Here is a 16,195-nt window from a genome sequence, read left to right as displayed (position 1 = left end):
CTGATCTTCTATTTGATATTTATATAGTTCAGTTCATATTGGACCTTTCACCCTTCATTTGTTGGTCTTTGAGCTACAGGGAATTTGCCTAATTTCTGGTAATGATTCCTGGAATGGAATATAACCTACTAGGCATAGCATCTTTAGAGTTTCAGGATGTGTAGGATGAGAGCCTGTTACTTCTGTGGACCAGCACTGCAGCACCAAATCATGCATTTTTAGCTATTTGCACTGAAAAGCTTTGTAAGATACCAGTGAGAAAAATGTCCTCAGACTTTATAAATGGAATTTGTTTTCTTTTCCAGGTATGGAAGATATCTTTGCAAGGACCCTGCTACATGACAATTCTGATGATTGCCTTTGGTTTATTATGGGGACACTTGCTCCAAATTAGACCAACACAAAGTGTCTTTATTTCCACTTGTTTGTCTTTATCGAGCACACCATTGGTGTCAAGATTTCTTGCAGGTAGTGTTCGAGGTGATAAAGAAGGTAGGTGTGATTTAAATACGTACGGAATACTGTAGAATCTACAATGAAATACTGTAGAATCTACAATAAAACTTGAAAACAGCTGAGATTTGTAATATTATGTCAAATCAAATTAGTGTTTAAAAAAAAAAAAAAACACGGCATTGTCAAGCCTGGTTTACAAGGAATCATCCTTCTTTAACACTGACCAGTATTCTGCTCATTCTTGTTATGAAATATAACTGCTATCTGTATAGCCTGTCCTCTTTAGAGGAAGGCTGTGTGGCCCATCCAGTATTCATTAATTGAAGTCTGGAATTCTTGTGCTTCTAGGAAGTTAGCAAATTAGACCATTACTACCAGTCTGTCATCATGGCAGAAAGGCTAACTGAAGTATCACATTGTTTTTCTGCAAAGTAAGACCAACTTGGGTAGTCCTGAGTCCTTTCAAGTCCTATATCGCTAGCTTCTCAAATGGCTCCTAAATGTTACCTTTCAAAAGTTTTGCCAGCTTGCTTTCTTCCCCTTGAACCTGCCTCATACAAACTGCATTAAGGCTTTTTTATCTTTAGAATATTCATATTCCAGTGCCCAAATTCAAAGGAAATATTTTACATATTTTGTCTCTTGTTAAATTACATGTGCCCATTATGCTGTACACTGTGATTTTTTTCAATACAGAAATTACAGTACATGCATAACTAGTCCTTAACTGCTATGCAAAGTCTATATTTTTATTGTATAACAGAAGCTTCATATGAATATTTTATAGGTGTGATTTACCTGATGGTGGAAAAAATAGAATGCTTTGAATTTTCTCACTGCATTGAGAACCATGCTTAACCTCCATTTGATGAAGACATTTCTAAATATTTGAGCACTAAAAGCATTCATAGATTCTGATAAATGTTTCAGTGACTTTTTTTTGATGTACAGGGGATATTGACTACAGTAGTGTACTACTTGGCATGTTGGTGATGCAGGATGTGCAGCTTGGTTTATTTATAGCTGTCATGCCTACACTTATTCAAGCAGGAGCAAGCACCTATTCCAGGTCAAGAAATTACTGTATGTATGCCCCCCCCTTTCCAATTTAGTATGCTGATTGCAAGTATGAATATAAGAAAGCTACACTTAAAATGTCAGTTTTCTTGAAAAATGCATGCTTTATTCTGAGTTCCCTTTACTATCTGTAATTACAGTGTTATATGGCAATACTCTTTCTGCTCTAGATACCTTTGCCCTGCCCAATAATTAGATTAAAAAGACTCATAGTCACTCACAGACTATGAGATAGAATTATTGAGCTTGATAAATCACCTTGAAGATCAACTAACAAAAGTTTGTTGTTGTTGTTTTTGAAACAGCCTGGAAGTAAATTCTAGGCTGTAAAAAAGATTACCGGGCATTCAGCAGATCTAGTATTCATGCTGTTTGCTTATGTATGTAAGTACCTTATTGTAGGTACCTACAATAGGTACCTAGGGTAATTTTGAACATCTGTGCAATTACATCGTTTCATTTAAGTGAAATTGATTTAGGGGCAAGAGAGCAGTTTAAAGAAATGATTGTTTGCTTTTCTATTTCAGCATTGTCAAGGAAATACTGAGAATACTGATACTGATTGGCCAAATCCTCTTTTCTCTGGCTGCTGTTTTTCTTATATGTCTTGTTATAAAGACTTATCTCATAGGACCATATTATCGCAAGTTGCATTCGGAAAGCAAAGGGAATAAAGAAATCCTCATTCTAGGAATATCTGCATTCATCTTCCTTATGTTAACGGTAATCATTTAAATTAATTTTAAAAAATTATGCATGTGTTGTAGTGCATCAGTATCACAAAAGCCATCATGTTTACTGTTGCTGCATATCCACATACTTCTGTAGTTAATTACTTGGTTTTAAAATGCTTAATATAAAAACTCAAATGCACAAATGCCTGATGCATCACAGCATAGGTGAGTAGTAACTGATAACATTTCAGTGTCAATAGGCTGAATTTCTGCAGGTAACTTTTAATAAAGTCACTTAAAGAATCATGATTACAGTTTTAATTTTGGGATGCTTCATGCATTTAGAAACATTCAGGATGAGTTTTGAGTTACTGATAATGGCTGACTGTGACACTTACTTATTTGTTGAATTTACTTGCCTTTTGAATAGCAAATTCTTCACGTAGTTTTAGTTACAGAATAGTTTTCCTTTCTTTGTGATAGATAGGTTGGGGCTGAAGTTGAGAAAGTAGAGAAATGCCTTTATGTTCAGATATTTTGCCTAAAATGTAGCATGCAATTCCTGTGCGTGAAGTTGGATATTTTAAAAGACAGAATAGTACTTTATTAGGAGTCGTATCGTAGTTCTTCAGGACACAAACCACTTTTGTAAGTTTTGATATCTCCTCTGGCCTTGTTTTTTTTTCTGCTCAGAATCTTCCTTCCATTGGTTTCTATCTCACGTTTTAGCCCTCTGGCAAACTATTCTGTTACAGAATAGAACATGGCAGTCCCTGATAATGTTGTGGGTTTGAAACGCTGTTATCATGGATCTGCAGATTGTTATGCCCTCTTTGAGAGATTCTGAGGAAAAAATATCAAAAAAAAAAAAAGTTTCTGTGCATACACCTTTTCTTGCTAGGGTATTTGTGTAATTGTTACAGAGCCAATAAAATTGTTATTCTTCAGGATGAAGGTCAAGGAAGAAGTTAGTGACAGAATAGCATTAAAATTTTTCAATTTGTATTTTATAGGTTATAAAAATACCATCATTGTGTGTTTAAAAAAAAAAAAAATTCAAACAGATGTGCCATTTAATAAGCAAAGAAACAAATTATTTTCTTCTTTTTACTTTCTAGCAAGTAGACAAAGTATGTGTGGAACATCTTTAACAAAAAAAAATTGTGGTATCTGGAAACAGTCTTACTTTCATTAAAAATATGGCCTACAGGGAGTAATCTGAGTGAATTGGACATACTGTGCCCAAATGAACACATCAAACACATTAAGAGTTTATTCTGTGCATGATTCTACATATATGTGCATACACAAAGCTGAGGGAGAATGTATTTAAGTGAGCGTGTCAAATTTATACTACAAAAATGGCAGGCTTCTTCAATATGGGAAATCTTTGTAGAGAAGCACACACTTTGGGTACTTTTAGTGAAAGCAGTTTTCCTTCTGAAGTTGATAAAGAACGTATAAAAAGGGAACAGTACAAAGCATACTGCATGTAACCTCAGCAAGCTAATTCAGATGCCTGATATTTGCTGACACTGATATAGTTATTGCTGTAGTTACTAGCATAATACTAAAAGTTGTGTTCTGAGCACCAAGATTTAAAAAAAAAAAAAAAAAAGGCAATTGTTTGGTTCACCGGTTTAAAAGTTCAATGAACAAATCTTCTGAAAAAACAAATCTTAATTGGTATACATGCCTTTATGTCAGGAATTATGTCAGGCATAAAAACGTGGGATGGGGAAAACAATCTAACTTGAAAAAATGTTGCATATATTTGGAAAGGACTAACTAAGGTTTTTGGGTGTGGTGGGAAAACAATTAAACTGTTTTAGTTCCTTCAAAGGTTGGTCTTCTAGAAGCAGCCTAAATATTGACCAAATCAGTATATTTGTCTGCACACGTGGAATTTTCCATACTTGTGTAGTTCCAAATAAGCTTTTCAGTTTGTGGAGGGAGGAATAAGAGAGCTGATATTTTAGTGGCCATAATCACAGGTGACTTTGCAGCTCCATTCAGAAAACTTGAGAGAAGCTTTTAAACAAAATATTTTAAATCTCTACCTAGCATGTGAGGTGTTTTGCAGGCCACATCCTTTCCAATGTGTAACAAAGGGGTAGACATAATATCATGGTGTTTCTGCTTTCTGCTTAGTTACTTGTTGTATGTTCCTCCTGTATTGCCTGGATTTCTGGGGCCCACCTAAGTTTATGCTATACTGGGATTCATTGGTAACATTAGCACATGTAATACATATCATATATTTATTTTTCTTGTTTGCTGGTTTGAAAATCTCAGATGACTAAACAACAAGAATTTGGCTTTCTCTATGAATCAGCGCAGATTCTGTGCTTACACGTGGAAAGGCATAGGGAGGATGGGATAAAAGAGGTTCTTCTATGTGGTAAGAATAAGCAATTTTAGTGTAAGGATTATCCTCTGTCAGATGAGGAGCTTCCTGCTTGGAAGTAACTTTTGAAAATTCCTTTTTTGAGAGCATTCCTGAACTGCTTGACCTGGTTCAATAGCATTGCAAATGACTAAATCTGAAAGTGGATCTTAAATATACCTCTTCTTGACAAACTAACTTAGGGGAAAAAGAAATGCAACAAATGTCAACTATGAGCTTGAAACACCTTTCTTTCTCCTCAAAATGTAGCTATATTCTCAGAAGTAAATGATTCTTTTTTCTGTCCCTCCCCCTGCCATCCCCTAACTAGATAAGCACATCTTGCGGTCGCAGGGGAAGATTCATGTCAAGTGCCAACTCTCTAAAAATCTGGTTGAACTTTGAGACATAGTCGTGCATTTTTCAGTTAGTACATCGCCATCAGTACTAAAGGCTTGCAGACCATTGGTGAAGCCTCAGTGACTCCCCTGCAAGCTTTGAGTTTTTCAGATACTGCTTTTTGTAGATTGGTAAACTGTTCTGTTCATTCACAACATAGAAAGTAGAATCCAGTTTATGGTTTTAAATGTGACCATTTAAGATAGGTGACCAAAATGGTGCTTTTGAGTTGAGACATGTACCACAAGGAGAGCTGAAGAACATGTAATATGTCAGCCAGTGTGCTGATTGGTGTAGTGTTGCTTTTATGTTGTGTGTATAGAATCATTACAAGGAGGTTGTTTTAAACAATATCCTGATAATGAGCTGTAATATTAGATATTTGTAGGACAACAGTGTTCAGTTTTGTCATGTTTTAAAATAAGTCGCTGAACATTATTAGTCAATTAAAAAAAAAACTAAAACACAAAAAACAAACCCCAAACCTGAACTGACAAGGAGGATAGCAGTTTCATCTATAGGAATGTGCATACAAATAGGAGGGGGGGAAAATGGCTTCTAGTTTGACTGCATTATGGTTGACTCGTGATGGTGGCAGCAAGGAGAGGGAAATAACTATATCTTCTTTTCAACTTTTTGGTATGTAAATAAAGTTGTCAGTGTTATTGTAGTATATGAAAATGTACATATTTTTTCCTCTGTATTACAAATGTCATTCCTTGTTTGCTGGAGTGCTTCTCTGTGACTCATAATGTAAACTCCATTTTCTGTTAATTAAGGGGAGACGATTAAGGACGGACTGTAATCTCAAATCCTCTGGTTAATTGTATAAATACAGTTGAGATGGAGTTTTTACAAGGCTCACTAAAAATTGTTTACATTTGCACTGAGGTTTTTCTTCCTTAAAATGCGAGCTTAGAATTCACCTCTTTACTCTTGGGCAGATTTAGGTTGTTAATACCTGAAATTTTAATACATTTATTTTCAATGAGTATTTCTTTAGTGTTATTGGCTTACCCTATTTACTAAGCCTCTGTGATGATTAAAGAGTAATAATAAGACATGCATTATAAGAGAATATAGGGAGAACAACTGCTGAACAAATGTTCAAAAATCAAATGGAAAAGGGAATAGCACTACTGTCTTACTTATTGCTTTCACTATGATATTGGACTTTTATGTTCAAATTTTCTATTACAGCAAAGTAACCTGTCTGAATACAGAGTAAAATGGGACCTTTGAAAACAAATGAAAACTGAATTGTACTGGGATAAAGGTGCAAATCAGCAAAACATTTTCTATAATGTAGGAGTAAAGAAAAGGACCTGAAACACAGGTGCACAGCCCAGAAGGTAGTAATTGTTAGAGCCCTCTTAGGTAAAGGCAAAACATTAAAACTAGTGCGAGCAGAGAGAGGGAGTACTAAATGCAAAATACTTTCTCAGTCTTGCTTGTATAAGAATCTTTGCTGAGAAGGCCATCCTGCCAATAACACAAGCTCTTCCCAGAGTGTGTGTGCGTGTGTGTCTCCCATCCACTATAGATTTTTCTCTGTATAGAGTAACATACTTATTTTGTAGACTTGAGGTTGTGTAATATCTAGAGGACAGAGAAGAGATGGCAAAATTCACAGTTTACCTACTGTGTCCTTGAACTCATACTTAGGTTTCCCTAGAGTAAAGTGGATTGCAGTTTTTACACTCAAACCCATGTGGATGTATTGTTTGCTCTTGTTATGTTGATGCTTTCTGAACAAGCATGTAGTATATTTCTTTCATGCTTAAATTGTTGCTTGCTTGAATAGTGATACTTACAAGAGCACAGTATTATGCAATTCCAATAAGAGATTGTAAATCCCTTTTAAAATGGCAACTTAACCACATAAATGCGAATGTTTAAGCTATTAGCTATAAATGTCTTAACCTGGAGCTCTGTTATAGCTGATAATGTATAAATGTGTGGGGATTATATGTGGATAGTAGAAACAGTTACAATTTTGTCTGAAGAGGCTATTTTGGATCTTAATCATAATCTAGAGGACACGACTTTTACAACAGCTAATGCTATGGTTAAGAAAAAGAACTTGCATGTTTCCTATTCCAAACTATTTCCCGTGTCTTCATCTTATTCTGGTGATTTAAAGCCTTTTATATAAAAATTTCCCTCTTCCCTCTTACAATTTGAGATTGCTGTGAAGAGCACTCCATCATTTGAAACTAAACTGAAATTCCTTTTAAAACATAAGCATATACAAAGTGACAGCTTTTACGTAGTAGTCAGAATGGATTATAATGTTATTTTGTTGGTTTTGCTTGATCAGCAACTGTTTGCATTATTTGACAGTTCCAATTCATTTTCTTAAATGTCTCACAATAAATTAAGGACTATGAGCACAAATGGAGTTATGTAATGAGCATTCAGACATTGCTACTTAAAAAAATTACAAAAGTCTGATTATATTTTTAGCTAGCATTTTATGCACTGCTTGGAATGACTTGTTTATCATTTCTTTTGCTGTACTCCATTAATTCAAGTCACTTGAGTTTTAGCTTCATACCATACAGTATAACACTGTTCAAGATGTAATGAATGTTGTCCATAAATGTACAATAGTATATTGTTGCTTATTCTAAATTAGTATGGAAATAAGGCTTTGGTTTAAAGTGTTCTATTAATATTAATAGCATTGTCATTTCTCAGTAAGATGACTCTCTGCAGGAGCATGGTTTTAAAGTAATTATTTTAAAACATATTTTATACTTACTAAAAGTGCTGCCTGCCTTTTTAATGCTAAGAGCATTGCCTTAAGCAATTTCTTTATCTTTAGTTTAGACTCTCTACATGTGTTTCATCCTGCTTTTCTAATACCATATACAAATAACAGAAAGAATAAAAAGCAGTGTGCATTCTTTCAAATAGATACCATGCTTCAGTTCAGCAGTTTACGTGCTTGAATCCATCCCTGTTTAGTAAAGCATGCAAGCATGTTTTTAAATCCCGTTTACAATTATAAAACATAAGTTGTGCCTGGGAGTGTTTTGCTGAATCAAGGCTATTCTCCCAAAGTAAAAGTTTTGATCCCACCGCCCAACTCCTGCCTTGGCTGACTGTTGGAAAATATGCTGTTCTTACTGCATTATTTTCACAGCCTCAATCTGTTATGTAATCCTGACTGAAGCTGTTAGAAGCTCTCTCATTTTAGTGAAATCAGATGCTATCCTTATGAGTGACACAAAGAATTACAATGTAGATAAAGGAGGTTTTTTGTTTTGTTTTGCTTTTGCTTCCGTGGGGAAAGAGGTAACATGAAGGGGAAATTGGTTTTGTGTGTCTTTTGGATAAATACATTACTGCAGAACACTTAAATGTGCTGAATTCTATTTGTTGTTGAAATTGCAGAAAGATATAATAATTTACTGCACTCAATATAATGTATAGCTTTATTATTTCACTGTAAAATGGTATGTGAAGTCACTTGGGGCAAGAGAACAGCAATAGATTTTTCTGTTATTCCTTGACAGATCACAGAGCTATTGGATGTGTCAATGGAGCTGGGATGCTTCTTAGCTGGAGCTCTGATCTCTTCTCAGGGTCACATGGTTACTGAGGAGATTATGTCCTGTATTGAACCAATACGTGACTTTCTTGCCATCATTTTCTTTGCATCCATAGGTAATTTCTAAGAAAACTTACTAAAAATAGTGCTAATCTATGAATAAGGGGAAGGAAGAAATTTGGTGACTAGAGAGCGGGGGGAGGAAATCGATTTTATTTTGTGAAAAAATTAAAACATTAATTGGCCCCAGTGTTGGTTTGACTTTGCTAATACTTTTAGAGGTAACATTTGTTTTCTTAAACGCTTTCCATGTTGTACTCTCAATTCTGGTTTGTTTTTTTTGTTGTGTGTCAGTTTTTCATTGTTAATTCTAAATTTGAGCTGTTTTACATGCATAGTTAAACTATTTTAAGGTAAAATGGAGGTTTTTTGGAAAAATTTCTATTTGCAGTGGATATTTATTTGTAATTTATATGAAAATTGTATTGCCTTTTTGAGTTGTTAGTAGAATAGATTTCAGGTCTGTGTGACTTGCTTTTCTCTAGAAGTACAATATGGTAATGGAAGCAGATCCTTTTTATAGCTTCTCTAGTTGGGAAAATGTGGTCTGTGTGTTCTCAACAAGAAAGAATTAATTGAATAAGATACCTCTCAGACAGACTACCTGAATGCCTACTGAAATGGGATATTGATGCCTAAGCCCAGGAGAATAACTTAGCATGCTTGTTATCCAGAGCAATTTAATCTTGAAAATATTTAAAATCAGTTGGTATCTTCATTTTAAATGCCAAATTCCTGAGGTATCCATGCATGGCCTTCTCTAAAGGAAGCATGTTACCAAAGTGCTTTCATTCCTGTGAAAGCATTTGCCTCTCCTTATATTTTGTACAGGAGGTGTATGTCCAACTTTGGGGCATTGTAATGTCCAAAATAGGTGGTTTGAATATAGCCCTTTGCTTACACACAACTCCAGCCTTTTTCAACCCATGCTCACCCAGAAGTTCATGTCTCTTTTTCCAAGACCGACCTTTGTTTTGCTTCTATTTCTACTCTGAGCTTTGTTTTTTCTTTATTTCTGTGTATTTATTCAACTAATAGTGAAGTCCCATCAGCATAATTCATATGGCTTTCATATCTTTAGTCTTAAGCAATGATGTGCATATGAAACAATGGGCATTAAACTGGTGTGTAAGAGAAACTAAAGCTGTTTTGCGGCAATTATCAAAATAAAAAAGAAATAGTTATGTTCAACAGCCTTAATTTTGTTTCTCCCAACCCATAATAACAAATTCTGCTGTTCAGTCAGATTGCTGACTAATAGATGTATTTACTTAAAGAACTTATTTTTTTATGAAAGGGAGGAAACTGGCAAGCTACAATTAAACTTTTGGGCCTATATAACTGAAAAGGTTGGATGAGCAATTGCTAAATGCTCACAGATAAGCTGTTTATGTGTTTTAGTAAAGATGGTGATGGAGTGGGTGATGTTACCAGGATTGCAAAAGCATGACAAGTAATCGTAAGCCAGAAGTTAATTTTGCTACATACTGAACAAAAATACTGTCCTACACTCCTGTGACTTCATAGATTAAAATTAGAGATGAGATTTACGTACAGTACAAGAAAATAGTAAGACTTCAATTGGCATGATAGGAAGCAGGCTATCTAGCCTAAGTCATAGTCATACTTTGGTAGTTCTGTTACAAAATTTTTTAAAAAAATGTTTTTGACTGTTATTCCCATTATAACTGTAAGAAGGGAAAGAAGAGAAAATTGCCTAACAAGTTAGCGTGATTTTTACAGAAGATGGGCATTATCCCTGCCTCACAAGAAAATTAGCTAAAATGTCTGACCAGAAATCAGAAAAATGAGCATCTGACAAAATGTGATAATGCTGCTTATTTACAAAACATTTTTTTTTCCTCCTTGATACTTTCAACTTCTATGGTTAATGGGAAATTTGTGTGTTTTGTGGTGTGGTGAGGTTTTGAAAAGGAGTGATGTGATGTTGCAAAGAAAACCTGAATTGGATGATGTATTCCTTAAACTTTAAGAAGAAATCTAGTAAGAAAAGTTTTCTTGCTTTCTCTGTATGTGTATATATGCACATACGCAAATATTTTTATGTTGTCATGGTTATCTTTAGATAGATTTACTACATGAAATTATGCAAAGGTTATAGGAAAGATTATTTTTCCCTTTCCCAAAGCAGAGAGTTGTTGCTACATGCAGCAAGCACCCTACGATGGAGAGTCAAGACACCTGAGATCCTGAGGTGGGATGGTATACCACTGCAGCAATGAGACTTTTATTCCTTTTAGAATAAAGGAATAAATAGAAGAATGTGACATCATTGAAATGTGGTTGTAAATATGTCATTTGAAGGAAAAAAAAAAAAAAAAAGAAAAATAAGTTAGTTCCTATCTTGCTCGTCTTAAATGTCTACTTTTCTCACTACAAAAATCCTTCTAGTGCCTGAAAGCTGCTGAAGAGTACTCGTTCATCTTATATCTTTAAAAGTGGTCCTGACCTTAGTTTGGCCTGTGTAGTGCTGCTGCCTTCAAATTCATGCACAGATGCATTTGTAGGAATAATATACCTTTGCACTTAGACATTAACAGCTGTAGTTCAAGTAACTTTCCATTTGTACATTCATTTACGCCTATGTGTTCTTCAAGCTTCCTGGCTCTCTATGCTCTATGCTGAGGTTGGAAAGCTCCTCTTACTGCCTGTCCTTGCTAATATTTTTCAGAGAACATTTGGACCAATCTTTAAGAGCCACATTTTGAGAACATCTTTTTTTTTTCCTAGTCACAAAGTCTGATAAATCTATTTAAAACAAATGCCCTTATTCATGTATCATCTGTCTATGAAGTTAATCTTTCTGGTGGCATTTGTTTTGTCAGGAAGGCTTGAAAGATTTGTGTACTTGTATAATCGTTTGTTATGACTTGTGGCCTTATCCCAAGTTTTTGTCTAGAGCTAGGGCAAAGATCTGTAACAAGCATGAAATCCACCATGGTAGGTCTTCTTCCTGAATTATGTGAGTGGGGAGTTGTTCTGTTTTCTCAGAATACTGCATGTGAGAGTTTTAGACTTGCTTCACCTTAGTGATGCTTGCTTCACCTTAGTGATGCTTGCTTCCACAGGGTTAGTGTAGAAATTCATGGTAGTTTGTGCCTCATAGATCTTTCCAATATGGTACTGATCTCCGCGCTGAGAGGCATTCCAAGTTAACTTCAGTCTGTCTGCTCCAGAACTGGAACAGTAGATTCACCAACAGTGATGAAAGCCCTAGACTATATTATAGCCTTTCTTTTGAAGTCTCCTATTCCAGATGTGTCAGAGTTGGCCCTAGTCAAACCTGATGCTGTTATTTTTCTAGTTGCTGTTCATGTACATCTCTGAGATCAGCCTAAAGGTTAATTAGCAATGTGCACACGACAAACAGTAAAAAGAGAAAAGCTATGTCACTCTCATGTGTGTGCACACACATTTGAATTTTTTTTAGATGTGATGTTTGTATCTCTTCTGTTTTCTGCCATCTCTCCCCTTATTGTGAATCTTTAACATTTGTGCTTCTGTAGGTGGAAGGAAATTAAGAAACAAAACATAGGGTGTATGCGTGGTGATTGGGTACCACTTGCATAAAAATCTGAGCTTAGAGTACTTGAAGTATATATTCATCCGCAATGGAATGTGCATATGAACAAAACATCTTGAAGTAACTGCAAGCAACTTCTCTTGCACATTTAGGACGAGAAGACAGCTTTTAGTTCTCTAGAGTTCTTTTGGCTTTGTAGTGCTATGGAGAAGAGAAAATTAGTGAAAACCTGTCTTTCATTAAAATAAGTTAGAGCATTGATTTACATGCCTCATATGTTTTAGGAAGCTAAACTCTCCTCCTTCAACAGAAATAATTAGATTGGAGAATTGCCAACTATTATGGATTTATCAGGAACACCATAATTTTGGTTCCTCTTTTAAGAGCATTTTTGAAAAAAGGAATGAGCTTCCAAAGACTCCAGTTATGTTTGCCTGCACAAGTTCCTCATAGCCTAGGGGAAAAAAAGCACTCTAGTTTAGTCAACTGTGAGTAAGATTATTCTTTAGCGAGGCCAGGACTGCTCTCAAAAAATACTTATTTTTTATATATTTTTAAACTACTGTGCTCTTCCCAGTTCGTCTTATCTTGCTTCATATAATTAACAAATAAAAATGACCTTTTACTGATTTTTATGGATTTTTTCTTTTTTGTAAGATTACTGAAAATGTATGTGTGGTCACTGGGAATACAAATTTTTGCTACTTTGCTACATTTCAAAAAAAAAAAAAAAAGAAAATTTTACATCATAGCAATGTGGCTTTGTATAACTCTCTAATTGTTAGATCATGTTCAGGGGTTACAACTTTCTCTGATTCCAGTCAGTGATTTTTCTGGCTCACATGTGCAGGTTGTGGGATCAAAACAGGCATGTTTTCTGTTGTAGTAAATTGTTTTAGTCAATGTAAACACTATAATGTGTTTCTCCTGCAGTGATAGTCTGTTACCATTTCATACAAAAATGTTGAACAGTTGAAGTGTATGTTACAATATATATGCAGAGCAGTGAGATTATTTTCTTGCAATATTTTTATAGCTTATAAAAAAGAGGTATGTTTCAGTTCTGAAGATTCTGTATTGTTGATTGGTGTGGAAGAGAGAAAAGCTTATAAATAAAAGTGCTTATGCATCAATCATATACAACTTATGTTTTTTGGAATGTTGTTTGTGATAAATCCCTCCAATGTGCAAAATGGTTGGATCTTGCACAAAGTGCCTAGTGATTAAGTAAGAATTTGTTTGTTTGTTTAGATACACTCTTGCCATTAAATCTATTACTAATTCCAAAAAGTACCATAATTAGATATCTGCCTTAAAGTTTGAAATGTTGTTTTTCAGAAGTTTCTAAAAAGACAAATTGGATATTGCTTTTAAATGGAGCTTACAGTTGTATTCATTAAATTTAAAAATACATCAAGGTAGTGGTAAGAATTTCTGAAAAAAATAAAACTGAATGGTTGTAAATATACTAGACACTAAAATTTTACACAAGGCATTTCTTTTTTGCCAGTGATGAACTGTGTATGTTCTAGAGAAGTTAGAAATGGAACACAGCACAAGAGTTCACACCTCTTTTAACAACAACAACAAAAAAATCACTAAAAAGCTTTCAGTTCATGTAAATAAAAAGTGGTGGGGATCTTTTTTTTCTTAATAATATACTGAGCTGTATATAAATACTATAATAAATACAGCAATAATATATATAATATGTAATAAAATATATTATCTCGTATGTAGAAATAATATAGCAATAATAAAATATAAGTTGTGTAAAATACATTGTTTCAGTCTTTGTGAATACTGCGTATTTTCATTCTATGTACCAATAAATACACAATTTATTTATTCAGACTTAGTTTAGATGTTTGTACTAATGCTTTGCTAAAGTTGCTGTTTTTAAAAGATGTACTAATCTTTTTATTTATTATTTATTTTACCTCCCCGCCACCCCCCACAGGGCTTCATGTTTTCCCCACATTTGTGATATATGAACTCACAGTCTTACTCTTTCTTACGCTGTCTGTGGTCATAATGAAGGTATTTTCTTTCTCTCATCTATCTTTTAATAATCTAAATAACCTTAGTGCTGCATGCCATAATGAAAATTCTGTGCAAGAACTGAACATTTGATATAGCAGAGAGAATATTACACCCTTACTGTAAATCCTGTATTTTATATATTCATAGAATACAGTTTGAAACATTCTTACAATAAATTAAAGGAATTTTTTTAATGTTAAAAGCCCATTACACGTGCAGAAACAACTATTTGTCTAGCTGTGGGTTTCTGACAAAGTTATCAAGTGTCTTTATTATAGCAAGATATTACTTTTATACTATACAGTATACTCTGTCTCTTCTGACCTTAAAAGATAAGATGTATTTATTTATAAGACTACTAGTTTATTTTATAACAAGCATTAGTGTATCTGATGCTATGTATCTTACAATGATTGCACTATTTTATCTATTGCACTGTTCAAAAAAACCACACAACAACAACCCAAAAATGTTTTTAAAGTTTGTTTTGGCAGTGCTTGTCCTTTCTCTGATTCTTCCAAAGAGCAGCCAGTATATCAAGTGGATTGTCTCAGCAGGACTGGCACAAGTCAGTGAATTCTCTTTTGTTCTGGGAAGTAGAGCACGCAGAGCAGGGATCATATCTCGGGAGGTAAGTTATTTTATCACTATTAACTTTGTTTTTAGCACCTGAATAAGTTACTGGGATTTTATATTGCAATGCATTTGAAAGATACTCCAATATTATGGCATCTCTCAAATATTAACAAGCAGAATCAGCCCATACAAATGGAATAAATGTATACTTGATGCATGCATGTCCCAGACAGGGTTCTTAGTTTGGTTCATTTTACATCCTTTTGCAGAAGCAACAACTAGCTTTTCCAGCAATCATGGGGGGAAAAAAAAACTACTCTAGGAAAGACTCTTTAAATTTAATTTTATTTCCAAGCTATCAGAACCCTGTTTTGTCAAGACGAAGTCTGTTTTGCAAATTGAAGTAAATTATATCTTCAAAGATGTAACAGCTGACCTCACTTTCTAGTGCTAGCTGCTTTCTTCTCTGTACCTTCTCTCACAAAAAAAACCTCCTTCTATTTGCTGGCTATCTGAGCTTTTCATTGTGTGAGCAGTAGGTTATATAATGCTGGAACCAATGCCAAACAAAGCAAGCGTGGAAAATTTACACAACACTGTTAGCTTGTATATGTTTAGGTGATTAATTTTCATGTTTACACCTACATGTAATTAGGACTTAAAAAAAAAAAAAAAAAAAAAAAAAAGGCCCTGCATGTTTGTACAGAATTTCAAGATACCCAACCATGTTTCACAGAGTCAGTTTGGGGGCCGCAGTGTTTGGAGACCTTTAGGCTTTCACTTTTCCTATAGCAGTTCTTCTGTCATTATCTGTTATGTAGTTCTATATAGCTCTGAAATTTCCAAAAATTGCTTTTCTGTTTTGACATCTCAAAACTGCTTTCATCAAACATGCCCCTCCCTACTGTTGTTGTATAAGGCTGTTTCAGAGAATATAGTTAAGATCTTATTTTGGAAGATGTGCAGTATGGCTTTGAGGTTTTTTTGTTTGTTTGTTTGTTTCTTTTTTTTTTTTTTAAGAGTGTAAGATGGTAGTGCATGTTTCCACTGTACCGTTAAACCAGTTTTGTTGTTTTTTCTTTTTCCATCTGTTTGTTTTATTTATTTTTATATATATATAAAAAATATATATATTAAAAAAAAAATATATATATATATATATATAAAAAAAATGAAGTGGTTCTTGGCTTTTGGCCTTTTAGTGCACTTTGAGCTTTTAAAACTGACCTCTTAAATATGCATGCAAATAATTGTTTTTGTGTAAGCTAATAAAGTTGTCCTTGCAATTGCATGTTCAAAACAGGTAAACATATAATTACATGACTTGCGTGTGCACTTGTTTGCTTTTGTAACAATATGCATAGCTGGTCAGGAGGACAGGTGAAGTCTCTTGGAAATACTGTCCAGAAAAGTCTGATCTCATC

The 16,195-nt window shown here is 34.3% G+C and overlaps 1 protein-coding gene across 2 annotated transcripts in view; it reads left to right on the top strand.

The window, feature by feature from the left end:
- TMCO3 (transmembrane and coiled-coil domains 3) overlaps positions 1-16,195 on the top strand; it is a 33,106-nt gene that overhangs the window by 15,824 nt on the left and 1,087 nt on the right. Inside the window, exons 9-14 of one of the 2 annotated variants that reach the window (XM_026096970.2) lie at positions 306-492; positions 1,408-1,525; positions 2,061-2,256; positions 8,514-8,664; positions 14,113-14,192; positions 14,677-14,826. In XM_026096970.2, the coding sequence (XP_025952755.1) occupies positions 306-492; positions 1,408-1,525; positions 2,061-2,256; positions 8,514-8,664; positions 14,113-14,192; positions 14,677-14,826 (882 nt within the window). Of the gene's footprint in view, positions 1-305; positions 493-1,407; positions 1,526-2,060; positions 2,257-8,513; positions 8,665-10,757; positions 10,824-14,112; positions 14,193-14,676; positions 14,827-16,195 lie in introns of those variants that run through there. The other variant, XM_026096973.2, reaches the window with a different exon arrangement.

Source organism: Dromaius novaehollandiae, chromosome 1, assembly GCF_036370855.1.
Source record: "Dromaius novaehollandiae isolate bDroNov1 chromosome 1, bDroNov1.hap1, whole genome shotgun sequence".
In the NCBI taxonomy this organism is placed as follows: domain Eukaryota; kingdom Metazoa; phylum Chordata; class Aves; order Casuariiformes; family Dromaiidae; genus Dromaius; species Dromaius novaehollandiae.
The sequence above is the reverse complement of the archived record's forward strand: the minus strand, read 5'-3'. Positions and strand labels throughout refer to the sequence as shown.